Here is a 22,510-nt window from a genome sequence, read left to right as displayed (position 1 = left end):
GTGGAATGAGTTGGATTTGGAAACTGTGTTTAATTCTGTGTGCAGTTCAGAGAGTAACTGAGTTGCAGTGTAGGATGAAACAATAGGCAGTAATTAAGCATTCCGCACATATCAGCCGCAAGCTTTCTGAAGGTCAGCGATGTAACCAGTCAGATCTTCCACCTCTCTGCCCTGTCGCTATGTTTCCCATAGAGCAACCTATAAAGTATGTTGTTTAATGACACTATGAATAAAGGAAATCTTTCACTTGAACTTGCAACCTTGTTATCAAAACCAAATTCCTAAACATTGGACTGCTGCCCACTTCTTACACGTTTAGCTCTGAATGAACCCTGTCTCCAAATAAGAAGTACAAACACAAATAATTAAATGTAGATTTTTACTAGTGTTGTTGCCGAACTCATTGACTTCGCTAGGGTGTTCTGTGTGGTTTTCATGAGACTGCTATGTGGTTACTAGGGTGTTCTTGGTGGTTGCTGGGTGTTTGCTCACTGTTCCCAGTCTTAACAAGAACTGACTAGTTTATCTGCATATTTTTTAAATATACACTACTGTTTAAATGCTTGGTGCTTAGCAAAACTTAATAAAAAATAATAAAAAAATAAATGTATACCTTTATTCAGCATGCATTCAATTGTTTTTTACATTGTTACAAAAACACTGTTCTTTTTAACTTTCTGTGCATCAAAATTTTTTATCACATTTCCACAAAAATATCAAGCTGCACATAACTATTTTTCAGCATTGATAATTTTAAGAAATGTTTCTTGAGAACAAATCAGCATACTATAGAGTGATTTCTGAAGGATCATGTGACTCTGAAGACTGGAGTAATGATGCTGAAAAATCAGCTTTGCCATCACAGGAATATAATTTAAAATATATTAAAATTAAATTATATATCACAGTAGTGCCGTTTTTACAGAATTTTTTATCAAATCAAATGCAGCCTTGGTGACCAGAAGTGACTTCTTTCGCAAACATTGACCCCAAAACTACTTAACTGTTGTCTGTATTTTAGTTTTTTAGCTAATTAAACACGTTTTGTGTGTTTAATTAGCATGGAGATAGCTTGCTGTATTTTAGGGGTGCGTCTCAATCAGCTCCCTAGGGCACTGATCAAGGAGTTGGCTATTTTTAGGGCAAAATCCTCAAATGCAAAATCCTACCAGTACACTGAATCGTTCACTTCCTAAAAAGTCCCAATGCACTGTGAGAATGTTCCCTTAACGGAAGTTCTGAAGTGCGAAACATGAATCATGTCAGCCAGTTCACTACACATAATGACACGCAATAGATGTTTTTTTAAAAATGCAAACCATTAATTATATTTCAGCATAAACATACATAACTAGAGAGGTAATTTTCCAATGTGTTGTGAGCAGGGCCCTCACTGTCCGACTCCTTACCAGTGCCCGAATTTGTGTACACGATATACTGTTTCAAGACCTAGGGAGCTGATTGAGACTGTTAGATACATGACTTACACTTTATACAGGATTTCCTTTAGATGGTTAATGCATCCCACGACTACTTTGAAGATAGTTTTATAGGTAGGTTTGCAGTTGCACATCACTACTCCTTAGATATTATATAGTCCCTAGATTGCCCTTGACTTCCTCCATCAACATAAATCTAAGAGATTTTTATGGTGGTTTCATTGTCTGCCAGATGAAAATTGTAGGTGTGTTTGCTTAGAAAAATAGTCAGAACCACCAATTAAAATGTATCATAAATTATTGTTGTTATTGGCCTGCTGAGCATGCAGGCTTCTCAGTTCCTGTTGTTTGTGGTGTAATTTGACTGATCTTTATGGCCACTTAAAAAATGTATTGCAAAATGAGCATGATGACATGCTTAGAAGCACTTACAGTGAACCTTTCAATATGGCATACTTGGTTCTGACAAAACCAGGTGCCATAACATTATGAACTGCATTGATATGGAAATGCATCCACTGAACTCAGCAGTCTTGATTATGTAACTGCTGATGAAAGCATCTATACAAATGGTTTGCAAATCTGTGTTTTGACTGGTTAAAAACAGAAGCCCTTTGATAATAACTCTGTGCAGGGAGTCGGGTTGGGAATTGTTTGAATTTTAACGATTCTGATTCCGCTTATCGATTCCTAATTTCGATTCCAATAAGGAAAAAAAAACATTATCATTCACATTTATTCTAAGTCTTATTGCAAAACATTGCATTGTAGCTGAATACTATGAACAAAAACCAAAGAACAGTTACACAAGTAACTTTTGCCTGTGGATTAAAAATACCATAAAAACAACTAGCCTAACTAATATAAATGTCAAGCATTTTTAAAGACAAGTTAACCTTCATCAAATAACTGCTATAAATTCAGCTTTGCCATCACAGGAATAAATTGCATTTTTAAATACATTCAAATAGAATTATCACTAAAATTTACATTATTACTGTATCTCTTGATAAAATAAATGCAGCCTTGGTGAGCACAAGAAAAATCTTTTTTTATTTTTTTAAGATTCATTTTTGGCGTTTTTGCCTTTTATTATGATAGGACAGTTAGTTGACAGGAAGCGAAGTTGGAGAGAGAGAGGGGGACGGGATCGGGAAAGGTCCACGAGCCGGGACTCGAACTCGGGACGCTCAAAGCACAACTGCGCTATATGTCGGCGCTGCTCACGAGGCTATTGGCGCCGACAGCACAACAGAATTCTTACAAAAACATTAAGTCATGAACCAGTTGAGTATATTCCTTACAATAGCTTCTGTTTTATTAGTTCTGCTTCAGAAAACCCAATCTTACCTGTATCGATGTATAAAGTCTGGCTTCTGCCTTACTCTAAATATGCAAATACATAATCTATCAAACAGAACGACTCTAACTTTGTTCTATGACTTGACCTATGCTTAAGTTAGAACCATGTATTAAAATAAAGGCAGTGATTTGACTGTGAACCGTCAACATTTTATGGCTTCCTCTAGGGAACTGCTAATGTGTTGTGCTAATGTTTTAAGTGACATTTAAGACAATATTGAATTGCAGTTCTCCCAGTGACCCCAGCAGACCAAGGTTTCCCAGTTGAGACCCGATGATATATTACTTGGAAATACCAAACCTGTCATTGAACTAATCGTTGGGTGTGCACAGGAAACTATTCGAAGCTTCAGCTCTCTAAGAGGCTCGTGGAATCTTAATCCTAATTATCCGGCTTGACAGCCACAGCCTGAGTAATACTTTCCTGCCGTCTTACATCAATGTGAAATAAAATCAGCTGCAGCCCTGTGACTTAATTATTATATCAGTCAGGCATGTAAACTATGGTTGTGGCAAAGCCATTCGTCCTTATTTATAGACTTGACATATTGAGCCGGTAAAGTTTTGTTGACGTAGTATAGTAAACACCACTTTATTTTGATCGCATGGGTCCTCCTTTGCTAATGTTTCCAGTCAACATATTAATGGAGTTTGTTGTGGCTGACGTAACTTGATGGTGAAACATCTGAGCTGGGAACCAAAAGATTGTAGCCTCAAATCTTCATCAACCACCTTCGTCTTGAGCAAGACATTTAAGGTCACGTTACTCCAGGAGGACTCATGTTGTCATCTTAATGTTCAAATAGTAATAAGTGGTATTGCTACTACTAATTTTAATTTAAGTGCTTGCAAACCTGCTTAATCTTTTCACATTTGGATCAAGTGCAAGTGAAACGTGATTTCCTCTCTTTGCATGCACAAAAATCAGCAAGGATGCATAACATTTAGCCTATCAAAAGTGACGATAAAGACACATAAAATATTACATATTAGCTTTTTGCTGTTTTTTGACACTATAACAGCATTGAAGAGTAGCGTCCCTTTTCCATAGATATTCCTTGGCTTTTTAGCTGTTCCTCGCATCCTCTTCTAGTCCCTCTACAGCAGCACTGGCCTTCATCAGCAGTAGCGATGAGTTGTCATTTCCACTAGTGGACAAACCCAGCCATCATCCCAAAAGTTTTTAGAGTGTGTGGGTGATTGAATGGATCAGGTAAGAATGAAAGGCATGATAGTAACTTCGTGTCTCCCTTGGCGTTCTGCATCTTCTGATCTTTTAACCTCATTTAGAGGATTAAGGGACAGGCAAGGAAATAATCATAATTACGAGCAGAAAATGAATGTTCCAATTTGAATTTTATCCGAGAGCTTGAGAGTTTGAGTGGTCTCGGAGGACAAGGTTTTCGGTCTGTTATGATTCAATTGTCAATAGAGGCAATGCTCTGAAGATGTGTTTGTGATCAATGCATGTAAAAGGAAAACACACATTTGCAATCCTTTCATGCTAGATGCTTACCAAATTATTGGTAACGCTTTAGTTTTTAACTAGTTGCTTATTAGCATGCATATAGGATATTAGTTATTATATTGCCTCATTCTGCATGAACATATTCACAACACCTTAATCCTACCCAATACCTAAACTTAACAACTACCTTACTAACTATTAATAAGCAGTAATTAGGAGTTTACTGAGGCAAAAGTCGTTGTTAATAGCTAGTTAATAGTGAGAATTGGACCGGCCCTAATCTAAAGTGTGACCGAATTATTTATGATTGCTTTGAAATATAAAATTGATTACTTGTCTTTCAAATTGTTTGCTTGTCCGAAAGCTTGGGTCATCCATTGTGATTCCTGTGTAAATACATTTATGTTGATTGGAAAACCTGTTTTGACATTTCTGTTGTCCAGATTTGTTGTGTCATCCTTGTTCTAAACTTGAGACCTGAAATGTTATTGGTATTTCATAAGCCTGATAGGAATTGAAGGCTAGTGCTGTTTTTTTTGGCAAGTTTATTTGATAAAGGCGTGTCGTGAGTCTGTGTCGTAATGCAACAAGTTCTGGCAGTGTGGTTAGGGTGAGGATGAATACTGTACAATTTAGACCTGAATTAGGGAGTGTGGTTGTGAAAAAAAAGAAAAGAAAAAAGGAAGAGCTTTGTTTGCCTTTATATGCAACTGGTCTTAATGTCCTAAATCTTCTGAGATCTAATAGCCTACTTGTTGCAAAATAATGTGAGATGAACAAGGGGTGTATTGTAAAAACTGGTTTGATTTAATTGCAAACCAAAATATTTGTTCTGTCCTAAAAAAAACTTTTAACCATGGTTTACGAATGGAATTTTTCTTGAATCTTGATACCAAGTTGTGGTTCTCCACAGATAAATCTAGCCTTTGTTTGCATTTGATTAATAAAAGCACAGCTGCCTCAGTCTGGGCCACCCGGTGGGAGGCCGGTAACGCCCGTACCTGTCAGAATATAAAGGCTTCTCCAATCTCATCCATACTGTATTCGTTCTCAGGCAGAATAAATACAAGCTGTCACATGGTTGTTTGCTTCGGCTGCACGAATGATGCATGTCTTAATGCAGATAATGCAGATCGTCAGACAAATAGAAACAGAATTTCAGTCATGTAGAGAGCAGAAGTGGGTAAAGGAGGAGAAGAGGGCCTTTCTTTACCCCCTTACAGTGTGTCTTTTCTGGGCTGGTGAGCTTCAAAAGCGAGAGGGCGAATAAGATGCTCGTTGTGTAATTGTGAGCAGCATGAATAGCTATTGAATGCAGGCCGAAGTGATGTTGGAGGCGGGATGCACTTATGCAGAGTGGGAGTCGTGAAATGGTGGTCGTATCGGATCTACTGCTGGAGAGATTTCGAAGGCCAAGCTGTGAAGTTTAGACCACTTTATTCAGTCATAAGACAATAAAACGTTTAAAGCTCCCAGAGGGTTTTATTTCTCACAGACGATGTATCATTAAAACAGATTCGTTTCCGTGTCTATCAATAAACACAAAAGCTTTTTTGGCTGCAGCTTCCTCCTAATTTCTTTAAGATGCTCTTTTTTTTTTTTGTCCTGTCCTGGACGAGAAGTGAGGTGAAATTGGGACACTCTTATCCCGTCTTAAATTTAGGCCATGGGGAGGTTTTTGTTTTTTTTTTTTTTTTTTTTTTGCTTTCAGACTCATACTAGATGTATTGATTTATTCATGATGGTCTTTTTCTGTGTGTCATGTTTTGCAGAACGAATCTCGTATTCTTCGTGTCAAGGTCATTGCTGGCATTGATCTGGCGAAGAAGGACATCATTGGTGCAAGGTAAGGAAGAACTAAAGGAGGTGTACGGAGAAACAGTGCACCTGTTCAGTCTTTTCACGCATTCATTAGCAAATGCAAATGTTGGAACCGTCTAAGTGTGTGTGTTTGTGTGTGTGTATGAATGTGTTTGTCTGTATTTCCTCCTTCATTCATGTGGCAGACCAACTGAGCTGCACTCTGTGAGGCTTTCTCTTGAATTAGACAATAGACTTATCCAAACAAATGATCTGTTTGCCAGGAAAGGAGCACAAAGGGAAAATGCTTGGTTGATCTCATTTTTGCAATGTTGCAAGTTCTACTTATTTGACTTTAAAGTTCTCAGGTCCTAAAGTCAGAGGTCAGAGAGTGCATTAATTACTGACAATGTGATTTCTGAACTCAACAGTTAACTTTTGAATCTTGTACTGTGTTTGATGTCAGATGGGCATTAGAATAGATGGAAATTTCATAGATAGAATAGAATAATTTTATAGGCCATTCACAGCATTTCCTGCCAACTTTGCATTAGGGTTTATAACTTTACTGAACTTATAGCAGTTAAAACCATGATTCCTATTCCATAGCATAATCAAAAAAAATATATATATTATTAATATAAATGTTAACAATTAAATTAAACCAAATTCAAGAAATTGAAAAAGAAACTGTAAACAAAGATACAAATTAAGTAAATGGTGATTGGTGTACTTCAGGTACAGTATCTAAAAGAAGATTTTTTTTTTTTAATGTTACAAAATTTGAAACGAAACTGCCGAAATGTTGTATTACAATAAGTACTATGCATTTTGTAATATAATACAAAATGTTGTACAAAAAAAAAAGTAAACTACAAAAAACATAGGACCTTCATGCATTTATTAGGCAATCATCACGTATAACTGTTTACATTTATGGCCCCTGAAATGCCTACAATGTAATTTGTCCATGTTTATCAAACTCTATTACTTAGCTAATGAATAACGTGAGCTTAGGGCAGAAAATTATAACACTCACATTTACAGCTTGCAGCCTACAAGACCTGACTTTGGACATTTGTAAAGTTATGGTTATATTGTACCATAAAATTGTAATACATTTGCAGAGCCTAATACATTTTGTTTTAAAATAAAATTTGCTTTAAACATTGCTAAAATGTCTTAGAAAATTTGCCGGGGTTTTTTTTGTCACTTTTCTTGTATTAGGTTCAGTGCAGGTTTAACCTTTGATACCAAACATTCTTAGAAGGCTTAACAATTGTCACCTAGTCACAAATCTTTAAGAGTTGAACTTCAAGGTGGAGGTGTCTGTTGCTTGGCTCTCTGTAATGTGTAATGACACATTGGCTCTAAGTCTATGCCACTTAGATAAATGCACCCTTATCTGCAGTTGTCCGCTATGTTGCATAATAGACTTATTTATTTTTGCTGATTCACAGACCAACGTATTTCCTTCCTTTTTTCCCCTTGCAGTCAGTCACTTAATCTATTTTAAGACAAAGTGCCACAATATTTTATTAGGTTTTTATTTGTGAGGAGCAGTGTTGTATGTTTGAGATTCAGTGTAGTTGCTTCTATGAAACTAAAATAGCCAAGAAATGGCGTTTACAACATTTAGCCTAGCTGTATTGTTTGTAATATACACTACTGTTCAAATGTTTGTGACAATTCTGTTGCTTATCAATGCTGATCAATGCTGATTTGATGCTTAAGAAAATATTTCTGATCACTATAAAAGTTGCCTTGGCTAATTATCATCCAAATTGATAATATAATAAAACTATATAATATAACTGGATATTTACACATTACACATAATGTGGTAACACCACATTATTTCAGCTATTTTCTAATTATGAATATATGGTAACCGTCATGCTGTGGAAACTCTTGAGTGCCCATTTGCCACTGCTGTCACAGTAAATGTGAATATACCATGGTCTGTCTGAATATTCAATTCTGATTGGCTGGAAAGAATTGAAAATTCCAACCAATATTGATGTGCTGTTTTCATTGAGGCGCGCACACACACACGCTGTGTACATACAGAAACATTCAGAAGCACAGAAACGTATCAACGCTGCCCCTCGACTTTTATTAATAAAATAGCTTCTCTACTGAGGCGCTACATTATATTTCTCAGTTTAAGTAATTAAACTGACAGCATCGTTTTTAATAAAGAGAGACGCTGCACAGACATACACCTCTCTCTCTCTCTCTCTCTCTCTCTCTCTCTCTCTCTCTCTCTCTCTCTCTCTCTCTCTCTCTCTCTCTCTCTCTCTCTCTCTCTCTCTCTCTCTCTCTCTCTCTCTCTCTCGATAATTAATTGAAAGAAACTCATTCATTCAAATAAATATGTAATTTTACACAGTATCTCTATGTCTGATCCAACGCAAACAGATGTTTAATGTTATCCTTCTGGTCAAATATTGTGTTGCAAACATCAACAACAGCTTTAAGTTGTCATTGCTGTCAAATGATCATAATATAAGCTTGATAATCCATGGCTAGCTGTGCATTAAAGATTTGAATGCGCTTCACGGAGGCCTCCACGTCGTGCATTAAAATCATTTAATGCACAGATTGCCATGTATTATCCCTTGCATGTTCATTCTAGATCAATTAAAACAGGCCATGCCTCTATCAATAAGGCGACTAGTTCTTTTAACTGAAAGATATAACTTCCTTTGTCATATTGAGCATTAAGATTTCTACTGTTTTTTTCTACGAGTGGTCCATCTCCTCGTATTATCATCTGTTGTCATCAAAAGATTTGTTGAAAATATCCTGAAAGCTTCAGACAGTTAACACTATGATTAAATTATACAAATGTAAGAGTAGTAAAATTGTATTTAATGTAATACTATACAGAAAATGTTCTACAAATGCCAGTTTTTGGTTTGAATGAGGAAAGAAATTGATGTGTAAAATGGTTTGTATTTGTCTCTTTCTCATTTTGCTCTATCGGTTTTCTGTTTTTTTCTGTCTCACACTTGCTCCTGTGGTGTAGACGTCACAGCTCCTTATGTTCTAACTGTGCGGATGTACTGTAGGTTCCATCAGACCTGTCTGCTCCAATCACAGACTCCTAGAGTGTGTGCATGTCTATGTGTCAGCGTGAATGTTTGTGTATCCCAAGTTCCTACTGGTCGTAGATATTAGACATTCTAATACGCATTATGGGTATTTACTCTATGGACAGATTGCTTAACGGCATGAGTGTTTCTGAGTCTGACGTGTTTGGTTCATGAGGATGATGCTACATCTGTGCTAATTAAAGCAAAAGATGTGCAGCTGAGCAAATAAGACGCCACAAGGCACCATCACAGATGTCTCAACGGAAAAAGTGAGGAGGGTTTGATAGAACAAAATCTGACTCCGAACAGAACGTCTCTCTCATTTGCTACCTCTTTTGACGAATCATTCATATACTGAATAGCGAAATTAATTTAAAGCCATATCTAACATCTGCACTTAATTTTTGGAAGTCTTTGACTATGCTGGCATCGGCCGCTCAGAGGCTACGTTCAGACTGTTAGTCCAAATCCGTTTTTTGTGCCTGTTATAAATAGGTAAACATCTGTATTGCAAACTCTCCATGTTGCGGCGGTTGTTTTTGCTGTGTACCTACAGCCATTTGCCAGCAGCCATATCACCCTGTAGCCCAAGACTGGTTGCTCACTGAAGCTATGTAGGGTTGAGCCTGGTTAGTACCTGGATGGGAGACCTCCTGAGAAAACCAGGTTGCTGCTGGAAGTGTTAGTGAGGCCAGCAGGGGGCGCTCACCCTGTGGTCTGTGTGGGTTCTAACACCCCAGTGTAGTGATGGGGACACTGTACTTTCAAAGAGCACCGTCCTTCTGATGAGACGTTAAACCGAGGTCCTGACTCTCTGTGGTCATTAAAAATCCCAGGATGTCCTTCGAAAAAGAGTAGGGGTGTAACTCCGGCATCCTGGCCAAATATGCCCCTTGGCCTCTGTCCATCATGGCCTCCCATACACTGATTGGCTTCATCACTGTCTCCTCTCCACCAGTAAGCTGGTGTGTGGTGGGCGTTCTAGCGCAATATGGCTGCCTTCGCATCATCCAGGTGGATGCTGCACATTGGTGGTGGTTGAGGAGATTCCCCCCTTCCATGTAAAGCGCTTTGAGTACCTAGAAAAGCGCTATATAAATGTAACGAATTATTAATTATTATTATTACCAACGCAACATCATTGCCATAGAAACCAATGCAGATATTCTTGAAAATGAAAGTGCGGTATGGAACACACAAATTGGATCTGAACAGTTCCAATACACAATGTGGACAGTCAATAATTTTAGGGCATTTTCGCACCTGGCTCGTTTGGAACTTTTGCTTCGGACCCTGTTGCATTTCTCATAGGCATTTTGCACACTGCAGTCGTGCTTGGATCCGCACCAAAACAATTACTCCAAGATCGCCTGAATGAGGTGGTCTCGCCCATTGAAAACGAACTCTGGGGCGGTTCGGTTGAGGTGAGAAAGCAATCCAACCCAATGGACCAACGGACCCAGTGCCATCAAAATTCATAATGGGGAATGTGTTATATAAAGAGCAGTAGTGTCTGATTATGTGAGATTTTGTGATTGAAAACCAAAGAGCATCTCTTTCTCTGTGCTGTGTGTGGAAGGCAAGATGGATTCATTGAAATTTCAGGAAATCCTAGGAGAGAACGGCATGCCGTCAGTGAGGAAGCTGAAGCTTGGGCATCATTGGACCTTCCAACAGGACAATGATCCCCAAGCATACCTCAAATTCCACCAAAGCTGGTTGCAGAAGTAGTCCTGGAAGATTCTACAGTGGCCATCAGTCACCTGACTTAAACCCCATAGAAAATCTCTGGTGGGATTTGAAGAAGGTGGTTGCAGCACACAAATCCAAGAATATTACTGAACTGGAGGCCATTGTTTTGAGAAATGGGCTAAGATTCCTCAGAAACGTTGCCAGAAGCTGGTGTCTGGTTATACATCTCGTTTGCAGCAGGTCCTAACAGCAAAAGGGTGTTCTACTAAGTACTAAAGATGCTTGCCAAGAAGGGGTTCAATAATTTTGAGGCTGCAGAAGTCATAATAAGCCTGCGGAGCGAAAATGTTCTGCGTCATCCATCAAGATGAATTGACAGAGGAACGTAAACAGGTGAAATTTGACCAATTAAGAGGATGTTTTACTCAATGTGACTTGCTCAAACACATTTTGGTACACTTTGAAATGTTGCCTTGTGAAAGTGAACTGAACCAAGAAGAAAATGCAATATTGTAACAAATTAAGCCCGTTTTGGAACAAAGCAAACGATCCAATAGTCTGAAAACACCCTTAGATCAGATTCCAATCGGATACACAAATAATCTAATTTGGACTGACAGTGTGAGAATAGCCAGAGATCTCATATACTTTGCAAAAGCTGTTCTTTTATAAAAGTGTGACATCTGGTCTCTTTCAGATTTAAACTTGATATACTGTAACGCATGCTGCTTTAATTTGTTTTGGCTTAAAGATATACAGAAAAGTCAAGAATTTCTTGTTTTGAAAAGTTCAGATTTTGTGATAACAAATACACAGCATACAGTGTGTTTTTAGTTTGGGATTCTTTCATTTGTTTCAGTAATTTTAGTTTAATTTTAGTTTTATCTATTTATTAGCGATCCATTTTACATTGAGCTGTATAGTTCGTAAACCTTCTGTTGTCATTTGACCGCAGATTGCTATCAACCTTGAAAATGCATTTTTTTGCACACACAGTCAATAATCCTGTTCACCTTTAGTTTACTTTACTTGAATCAGTTGAGATCAGTCAGTTGAGAGTGTCCTCTGTCTCAGAGTCGAGACTTGTTTTGTATTTCCCTTGGTTCCCTTCTCATTTCTGCTTTTTGCACAGAGTCAAGTACTGAACCAAGTCCCCCATGACAAAGTCGCCCATCTCTATGGTAACGGTGTGCACTGTTAGTGTTCTTATGACACCTGAGCGGCTCTGTGGCCTTTAACACGGGAAAATGGGACAGTGATTTGGGCATCTGGGGTTTCTCTAGTGCTGGCCAAGAGAAGAAATTCCAAAGCAAACAGATTTTTTCCGACTCTTGCCTTTGTCTACAGGCTATTCTCAGAATGATTTAGGCATTTTTGTCATTTGTTTATACACGTTTTTATATTTATACACTTTACTTTTACATCTGCACATAAATGTATCACTCATCACTTTTTTTTTTTTTAATCTGTGCCTGGAAGTGAAATTCATCCATCTGTGTTCGAAATGAGTAATGTGTTGACAAAGGCAAGAATGTTCAGTCTCAAAGTATTGTTTTATCCCAATCAAGAAAGCCAAATCCTTATATAAACATTCAATTAGAGGCGACGGGGAATCCAGACACTGCAATTAAAAACCAGAGAAGATCAGCTGCACAACAGTCTAAAGAAAAGGAAGGGAAGCTAAATAACTGTTCCAGAAGCCAATGAATGAAAATGCTGAGCTTGTAGCAGTGACTTTCAGGCTGAAACCCAATCTACAAACTTATACTAATTACTGAAATGACTAATTAGATACTTGCTGGCGATTTTAAAGTACACCATTTTACAGAATTGGTGTGCTATGACATCATAAGATTGTTTTCAAAGTATATAATATAATTAGTAATGGCAGTTCGGGATTGGAAATTGGGATTAGACCATACTTAAAAACAGGTTTTGCGTTTTATTTTTTCCCCTAGCACATGCAAAAAATGCATAGATTTTGTTATTTTTAAAATGTGAGACCATGCTTAGTCGATGTGGGGGAAAGGTGTCTGCTAGTCTAATAAACCAGCATGAAAACACCCACTAGACCCTTACGGAGAGAGTAAGCCACGTGGGATTCAGTCAAATCAGCAGTTCCTAGTCACACGGCCTGCTGTTTTTGTACAACACTTTCTGTTTTTGGTTTTCTATTTTAAGTGTTTTGTTTTCAGTAAATTCAGGAACATTCCATTGAGTTCTTAAAAAGATGACTATGATGACATTTTCCCTCGAACTTTGTGTTTGTTGTCATGTAAAAGTCTTTATGTCTCCTTGTATTTAAAGTCGATGTAATCTCTTTCAGGTGTCAGGTGTAAAATTCCATATGGGAAGTACGTAACCAATTCTATACGTTTGGAAAAGTGTATGTTTTATATACACCAATGAGACAAAACATTATGACCGCCTGCCTAATATGCTGTTTATCCTTCTGCTGAAACAGCGCTGACCTGCTGAGGCATGGACTCTACAAGACCTTGACAGTGTCCTGTGGTTTCTGGCACCAAGACCTTAGCAGCAGATCCTTCAAATCCTGTAGGTTGCGAGGTGGAGCCGCTTGTGGATCAAACTTGTTGCTCCAGCACATCCTACAGATACTCAATTGGATTGAGATCTGGGAAATTTGGAGGCCAGAGCAACACCTTTAACTCTTCATGTACCTCAAACCATTCCTGAACAATGTGTGCTGTGTGCATTATCCTGTTGAAAGAAGTCACTTCCACCAGGAAACACCATTTTCATGAAGGGGTGTACCTGGTCTGCATCCATGTTTAGGTTGGTGGCACGTGTCCACATGAAAGGCCAGACCCAGGGTTTGATTGGGCAGAACATTGCGGCACACTCCCTCCACCAGTTTGTTGCCTTCCCACAATGCATTCTGATTTCATCACTTCCCCAGGCATACGGCTTACGGTACACTCACACACGGCCGTCTGCGTGATGTAAAAGAAAACATGACTCATTGGACCAGACGACCTTCTGCATGCCCATTGTAGGTGGTTTTGACGGTGGACAGGGGTCCTCATAAGAACTCTGATTGGTCCGATCCTCCCATAACCATCATTAAAATTTTGTGAGATTTGTGTAACAGTAGACCTCCTGTCGCCGGTTTGTGCTTTGTCCCTCTTCAGACCACGGTTGGTCAAGCCTTGCCGTTTCAGAGATACTCTGACAGATTCGTCTGGCCATATCAGTTTGGCCCGTGTCAAAGTCGCTCAGATCTTTATTCCTGTCCATTTGTGCTTGATCCAACGACATCGACTACAATAACTAATTGATCACTAATCATCTAATCTACTCAGAACTTGACATGTGACCTTGTTAGGAAATTTATTAACATTTTTCGCTTCAACTGTGAGTGGTCATAATGTTTTGGCTCATTAGTATGTAGTGATGAATGAATAATTCGAATGTGTGTGTTTTCCTTTAAACGTACAGTGAAAACACAGTTGTCCCTTACGTAATTTTTTCTCATAATAGCTTAATGATATTTGCACAATCCTGTATTTACCTTAAGTTTCATGCTATTAAAAAGAACAAATTTTACAGTATAGAACTTTTACAGTTTGAGCTTTATTGGTATATATGTTTAAAAGTACTACTGTCAAGCATACTCGTCTCGTAAGATTCTTACATAACTTTTCCATATGGGATAGGGGCTTAACATGCATCTGACCTATTGTTTGATTCAGTCCCTTATTGTGCATTTAATTGTTCCTGTTTGGTAAGATAATGAGTTTTGCTGTGCTAATCCTTAATTTTTTTATGGTTTCCGTTCTTTGTCTCCCTCTGGTTTCCTGACCACTTTTCCAACTTTACCTCACCCAGACCTATTGCTCTGAGTGTTAGTTGAGTTGGATGGGGAAATGCAGATACTATTCTCAAAAATCTGCCAAATCAGTGCAAATATCTTTCCATTAATGTTTGTACAAAAACACAATATTTTTTACTTCTAGCTTCACATTGTTATCTAGGTTGGGTGGGTACATAAATTGATTAAATTGTACTGCAGTAAGTTTTTATGGTACTTAACAGTACAGCGCAGCAAATATAAATATATTCCACACACTACTGTTACATAACAAATTATTTGTGTATTTGTGTAAGAATTAAACGCTGGGCCCTTAAGCTTGTAGCTTATCTCCTTGGGAATTATTTTCCCAATGCCAAAACATGACAGATTTATTTCTTCATTATTTAATTGCCTGACCAGCCAAAGGAAAGTTTCATAGTAAAAGATGAGGAAAATAAGTGATCTAGAGAGTATCAGTGTTGTAAAAATATAAATCCACTGTTTAATAAATGTTTTTAATGTTAATCTTTCCTAGTTTTTGATTGTATAAACTTTTCATTTTCTAAATTGTTGTTGTCTTAAGGTCTTATGTGTTTTTGTCTCTTTTCTTTTTTCCTCTTTAGTGATCCGTATGTCAAACTCTCCCTATATGTCGCTGATGAAAACCGAGAGCTTGGCTTAGTACAAACAAAAACCATCAAAAAGGTGAGTTTCAGTTGCACTCAGCAGCTGTGACATTTAGGTTTTAGTTGAATGTTTCTGAGAGATTTTAGGATGACTGAAAGAACTGAAAGTGAGGAGATAAACAAGTGATTGTTCAAGATGTTAAAGCCACTAGGAGGAGTACTTCCATAGACCGGTGCCAGTACTTGCATGAGCTTTTGTAGTTTTATCAGGCCTTGAATAATATGATACAACAGTATTGTTTTAAGAATTCAGGACCATGTGAATGTACTGTATGCAAACTACTCAAAATGAGAGAACTTTATATTTGCATTATTATACTGTGAACTGGGGAAGAAAATGCAAGAAAATGTCATGGAAACAATATCAGTCTTTATACTTTTAAAATAAGCTTAATTTTCTTTATGTAAAACATAATTATCTTATATCTTTCTTTTGATAGTGAGGTAAATTATAACCCAGTCATGTTATTGACAGGTTTCATGACATTCACTGTCACAGAGTGCTTTATTTGTGTATGCAGTGACGTTAATGGAGTACTAATTCATACTTCCCTATTTATCTGTTTGTCCTTGGAATGCACACACAAGGAAATAAACAACGATGCCCAGAGAAGTCCTTTATGATAACGTCACCAGAAATTAGCAATTGAAATGAGCCTTGGTGTAACATTCACAGACCTCTTTAAAGCAAACTGCATGCTTTGTTTTGATGCAAATGTCTTATAGGCTGTGGAGTGCATTTGGTTGACTAACAGATAATGCTTAAAAATGTGTTTTTTAAGGGCAGAATAAGATAGTTTTTATGAATATTGTTCTTTAGAAAAAATATTTTAGAGATTCTGACATGGTTCTTAAACACTTCACAATAAGGTTCCATTTGTTAACATTAGTTAACAAGAACTAAAAATAAAAAATACCTCTAAAGCATGTATTAATCTTACTTAGTAAACGTCAACATATACTAATACATTATTAAAATCAAAAGTTGTATCTATTAATATTATTTTATTTTTAATTTAACCTGCTTTAACAAGAACTATCAGTGAACAATTGTATAAACAAAGCTACTTTAGATAAGTATAAAGATAAGTACTTTAACTTTTTTATTATTTGTTACTTATTGTTAAAGGTAGGGTAGGTAGGAATTTTATAAAAAACTTTTTTCCAAATTTGTTTAAACTTTCTATATATATATCAATACATAATTAAAATGTAAGTACTCTGAAAAAAAGAGTATAAAAATCGAGTGACTCTAGACCGTTTAATCTGCATTAAACACAGCTCATTATTTCCATTCGGGACGAAACAAAGGATTGGCTTAGGCGACTGTCACTCTCTCGCAACCATGGCAACCACCCTTTTGCCACAGGATCTGCCCACTTGCGCGAACACGTTTGATTTGAGGAATTCAAGAGGCACGGAACCTAGGAATAGCAAAACAATGGCAGAGAAAGAGCAGTCAAAATTCACATTACCGGCATATGCAGTTAGCGAAGGCAAACAAGGCAAAAAAAAAAAAGACAGTACTAGAAAAGGTAATGAAAAAAAGTCTTTAGATAAACAAAGAAATAAAAATCGTGTCAATAGCCTCGGACCCTAGTTGCACGGCCTCTTGCACGACCTCCTCTGCTTCGCCCTCGACCCCGGACCTGTCCTCGAGCTGACGATGCGGTACTTGTCTCTGGAGTGTAGTCCTCATCAGAGTCAACAATGCTTTCATCATGGAAACTCTTACATGCAGAACACCATATATGTTATGAATCTTACACAAAATTCATCTTCATCACAGTGTAACTGATGGCAATGGAAAAACGTGTATCAATACAACCTGTTTTTAGCTTTGCCTTATAGATATAACTAGCTCGTTAGCGAATAAAAAAAAAATATTTTAAACTTTACCAATATCAATATGCTAGCTTGATAGTGAGTACTAAAATACATCTTATTTGTTTATATTCATAATGATAAAGATTTTTTTATTACATGTGATTCTGACATGATGTCACTGCATGCACTGTGCTTCTTCCTCTCCGCTCGTCTCAGGTAAATAATGCGTCTTCCAGCTCAGCGGTCGGAGTCGCGCGTTCATGTGTTTTGGGGGTGTGGCTTTGGAAGGAGCCCAGAAGGGAGGGGGTGGAGTGAATGGAAATAATGAGCTGTCTTTAAAACAGTCGTGAGAGGTCTACAGACACTCGATTTTTATACTTTCTTTTTCAGAGTACTTACATTTTAATTATGTATTGATATATAAATAAAGTTGAAACAAATTTGGAAAATACGTTTTTTAGACAATTCCTACCTACCCTACCTTTAAGTGTTACCAATATGATGATGATATGAGAACTGGGAGAAAAAAATGTGTTTATTAATTCTCATTTATTTATTGAAAATGTCATTAAAATAATGTCACATTTTTGGGTGAAATATTTCTTAGACATATTCTTGAAAGGTTTCTTTTAGACCACTGAATGAAAACTAAGAGTTTGGTCTCAGGCTGGCGATAAATCGACTTGGCAAGTCAGTCAGCATTTGGGTCCATTCAGTTCCATTAAGTCCGTAATCAGAAAGTCCTTACTCTGAAGTCTCCTGTGCTGTGACTGCAGACTTTTCTGGTTATTAATAGCTGACAATGCACCGCTGTGTGGAACATAAGCCTCCTCAATCCTCAGGTCTCAGTGTTGACTGATGCTTTAAGCATCCTGCTTTGATGAACTAGTCTGGGAACTCAATGGTCTGTGGCACAAAACAGCACAGTATCTTGTCTCATTGAACAAAGACGTATGTTTGTGACCAGATTTCATTTAAAAGTGTAAATACCTATTATGAAATATCTACGTATATCTTTTACTGTAGGCCTATATGAGACGTTTAGTCTTAATTTATCACAAATGCACTTAGTAGACGTATTCCAATTAAAAGTGTCAGGAAGATATTGCACTCATACATTTTTATGGAAATGTAATAAAAACAAAGCAGGCAGTTTTGACTGTCATTATAAATAGCAGAAATTGCCAATTACAAATATTTGAGGTTATACAATTTTACCTAAATGTCAATTTCATTAATCAAAAAAAAAATGTTTGGAAAAATGAGGACCTTAGATGATAACATATGATACAAATTCAGGATTAAAACAAATCCAAAATATGGCAGAAAAAAATAAATAATAATTTGACATTTATATACTGTATGTAAAATAGAGGTTAATGAAGCTTGCTCATTATTTATTGAAAACCATTATTTTTTCCTAATTTACTGTAGTTTAGTATTTAGTTAGTTTACATAATCATAGTAGGTGTGATGCCAGTTAAACTGTTTTTAACTACAAAACTAGGTTTACAATAGGCAATTACCTATTGAAAACCTTTAGACAAAGATTGATTAGAGTGAATTTGAGTTGCAGGCTATGACAAGATTAGTCTGTAGTCGGGAGGTGACAACTGCATAAGCTTCAATAGACATGGAAATGGATTGACTAGAGGCTGTTTGGCCAAGAGTAAGAGGAAGTCAGCCTTGTCTAGGTTAAGCTTAAGGTGATGATTGGTTATCTATTCTGGAACGTGAGAGATGCAGACTATGAAGAAAGTGGAAATGGAGGGAGATTATAGGATCGAGAACGGAGTGTTGTTGGCATAACACTGCTAAGAGAAACCATGTGGTTTGATAACGGAGCCACAGATAATGCCATCGGCCTGAATGCAGAGCCCTGAGGAACTAGTAGTTGTGGGAACACTAGTTGAGTATTTGATGTGTAGAAAATGACCCTCCAGTTGACTTGATTTGGTTGTATTACCAAGTAGGATAAAAACCAGGCAAGCAGTTGACTGTCGGACACAGTGGGCATGTCAGGAAGAATCAAATCGGAGGAGAGAGAATGCCCTGGCTGCCATAAGTGATTTAGTCACTGTAAGGAGGGAGGCTTTCAGTTCACCACTGACTTGCTGACTTTTACAATAAAAGAGATGAGCAAAGACATACAGTAAGATAATGAATCATAGTTGGTGGGTTTATTTAGCTGACAATGAAATTCTGTGAATCAGTTTGTTTCAGTGAATCAATTCAAAACTCTAATTCAATGATTCGGTCTATCATCACTCAAATGTCCTTGGATGAAAAATGTTTAACTTAGAAGTAATAAATGTATAATATTAGTGTTTACTGTGTGCTGTTATATTGATGCATGTAATAAAAAGTTTGTAAGAGAGAAACATTTAAACATGTAAGAGCAGTTATATGTTGTTAAAAGGCTGCTGAAAAAAATCGGCCAGAGCTTCATCACTTTGTTCTTCCTGTATAATTTACACCTGGGTGTATTTCTACGCTTTAATAACCCAAAGTATTTTCACAAGCTTTAACACATGGTTCACAGACCAATAAAGCAGACGTATTTACAGCATCCTGCATGCTTGTGTGTGCGAATCATATCAGTTTACACGTATTCGTATGTTTATGACCCGCCAATCATTAATTTCTTATGCGAATGTCATTTTAATTAGCGTCTTATTTTAAGTTTGAGACCACATTGAAAATCTGAGATTCGACATCCAAGTAGGATTAGGATTGTTAAAAACTGAACACTGTAAAACTAATTTGAAATAGAAGCATTCTGTTGTCTCTATTCTATGTTAAATCAATTAAGGTACTCATCTTAGGGCATTTAAATTAAACTGTCAATCAATCTGCCATGTTGACTTAATGATTAAGTTCTTCTTCCACTTAAAAGGATCGATACCAGTCAAGGGCCGGTGCACTCTCTCTGTCTGAATTTCAGCACCCCCTCCCCCCTCTTTCCCGCCTTCTATTTGTCTTTCTCTGTAAGCTACCATAAAATATTTTATTCAAGTATAGTAAATATTAGCCAAGGTCTCCTGCTCTAAATTTCCTTTGTGTTGTAAATCTCATCAAGATAATGGCATGCTAATCACTGTTGTTAAAATAACTGGATGAAATTATCCACTCCACATTCTCCAACATAATCAGGATTTTTTTGCAAATTGGTAATTGTGGAAAACATGTTATAGTTAATAAAATTACCTGTTTAATTAATTGTTCATAAGTGTTTTGAAAGGTTAGAGAAAAAAATCTTAATCACAGAAACTGTTGAAACGCATAAATTAACATATTTGGTTCTTTTTCAGACTCTCAATCCCAAATGGAATGAGGAATTCTATTTCAGAGTAAGTTGCTTTTTTTAATTTTTTGGTTATCAGAATGTTTTTAAGCCAAACATGGCTCATCTAACTCATAAATTCACCGGCTGGGTTTTGTACTGGAAGGCACCCTGCTAAAATTTTTATTTGCAATTTTGTTTTCTTTATTAAATCTTGACTCTGTCCAGTGCTATCAAGAAATCAGGGCTTTGTAATATATCTCGGAATGCACATCTGTTATTAAACCTCACCTTTCGGCACCTCTACAATTGTAATAACCTATTATTAGAAGCAGCACATAATTTTGTGTGACGTCAATGGGCGGAAATGTTGCTTGTACGTAAAACAATCTTGTGAAAGATTGTGTTCCGTCTCTGCAGAGCTGCTTCGTTTAGAAGTCCATTCACACGGACGTGATTTATAGGTGCTATTCTAAGCCAATGATAATGCCCCCAACAAAATGGTTTTATATCTACATAGCAAATGCCTGCTTTGTATGGTTAGGTGGCTTGCATGTGACTGAGAAGTGTTTTTTTTATTTTTTTTTACTAGCTATTGTATTTTTGGTTGATTAATTGAATTTCTTTGACAGTGTTGCTCAAAAAAACATTTTTTATAACTTTGTGTTCTCTCTTCTGTCATGTCTGCAGGTCTGCCCACAAAACCACCGGCTTCTTTTTGAGGTGTTTGATGAAAACCGCCTGGTAAGAACCACCTCCACCTGACAGTACATGTCAGTCAGAATTGTAGCAGGCATATGACATTACTGGTCCTATTGTGTTACATTTAATAGATACTAATGGCATGATGATCCCTCCTTCTCTTAAATGTGTGACATATTGTGACCTATTGGTGTTTTCTGTTACTACTCTCTAGCTCTGCTCCAAAATCTAGTAAATTGCCTTAGTTAATTTCTATATTCCTGATTGCACAGTTGACAATTTTTGATTATTGAGCCTCAGCCTTGCCACAGTGAATGCATGCACATTTAAATCTGATGTCTAGCAATGTGATTTCAGGACAACATTCACCAGAAACTCAGATTTTGAAATGCTTATGATGACAGATGTCATTGCCTTTACTTCACTGTGATTGGCTGCCGAGTGGCTTTTTTTCATAAAGTTTTTAAAGTTGAGCATTTCTTAACTTTTGGACACTCTCACTGTTTGCTCGTCTATGTTTTCAATCCCACAATCCCCCATGCAAGTTTTGAAAATAGAAAACACTCGCTTATCTAGCCAGTGTACTAAAATCGTCATAGAACATCGAAATTGTACGCTTTATATGGGCAGCAACTCACAACACAATATTTTAAAATTACATGACACAAATAGTTCAAATAGAAAATTAAATCAAGCAATTTTTAACTCTATCTTTTCATATTGAATGTAATATAACTGTATTTATAATTAGCATTTCTATTGACTTTTCAGAATGACTGAAGAAGCTTACCCTTTGAGAGCTGAGAGCACATGTGATGCCTTAATTTGACATGTTATGCAGTCTAAGTAGGCAGCTCTCTGGGTTTTGGAATAAAGCTTGTGTGTTCTCCGGTGCTCCAGTTCTCACTTTTTCTCCAATTTTTTCTCAAATTTTTTCTCACTTTTTCTCAAAATTTAGTCTGAAAATAGCTTGCACCTCTCAAATGTATCTCCAAAAGAATCATTAAAATGGTCTAAAAACGACTGCTTTAGTTGTTTGACCTGCACTGAAAGATAGATACATTATTAAATGATGTATTAATTGTGTAACAATGAAAGAAATTTCACTGTTATGTAACTAATGTCAGTGCTAAACCATTCATTAGTGTCCCCATAGCAACGATGCTCAGTTGCTTTGCTTGGTATGCAGTTACCTACAGTACAAACCATTTGTATTTCTAATGGGGTGATGATGTGGAAAAAGAACCAGTTTAGAGTTCATTTTTACAAATCCGATTGACCAGTGTTTCTCTAGGAACATTTTTGTTCCCAATTTATCACAAAGAGAGTTTTTCATATT

General features: G+C 36.9%; 1 protein-coding gene across 7 annotated transcripts in view; it reads left to right on the top strand.

The window, feature by feature from the left end:
- nedd4l (NEDD4 like E3 ubiquitin protein ligase) overlaps positions 1-22,510 on the top strand; it is an 81,329-nt gene that overhangs the window by 7,897 nt on the left and 50,922 nt on the right. For all 7 annotated transcript variants that reach the window (XM_081391058.1, XM_081391056.1, XM_081391067.1 and 4 more), the window contains exons 2-5: positions 6,042-6,115; positions 15,297-15,378; positions 20,498-20,536; positions 21,160-21,213. In XM_081391058.1, coding sequence (XP_081247184.1) covers positions 6,042-6,115; positions 15,297-15,378; positions 20,498-20,536; positions 21,160-21,213 — 249 coding nt within the window. The remainder of the gene's footprint in view (positions 1-6,041; positions 6,116-15,296; positions 15,379-20,497; positions 20,537-21,159; positions 21,214-22,510) is intronic.

The sequence above is a fragment of the Scardinius erythrophthalmus genome (assembly GCF_964197995.2).
Source record: "Scardinius erythrophthalmus genome assembly, chromosome: 17".
Taxonomy (NCBI): Eukaryota; Metazoa; Chordata; class Actinopteri; order Cypriniformes; family Leuciscidae; genus Scardinius; species Scardinius erythrophthalmus.
Note: the sequence above shows the minus strand (reverse complement) of the source record. Positions and strands in the feature narration are given on the sequence as shown.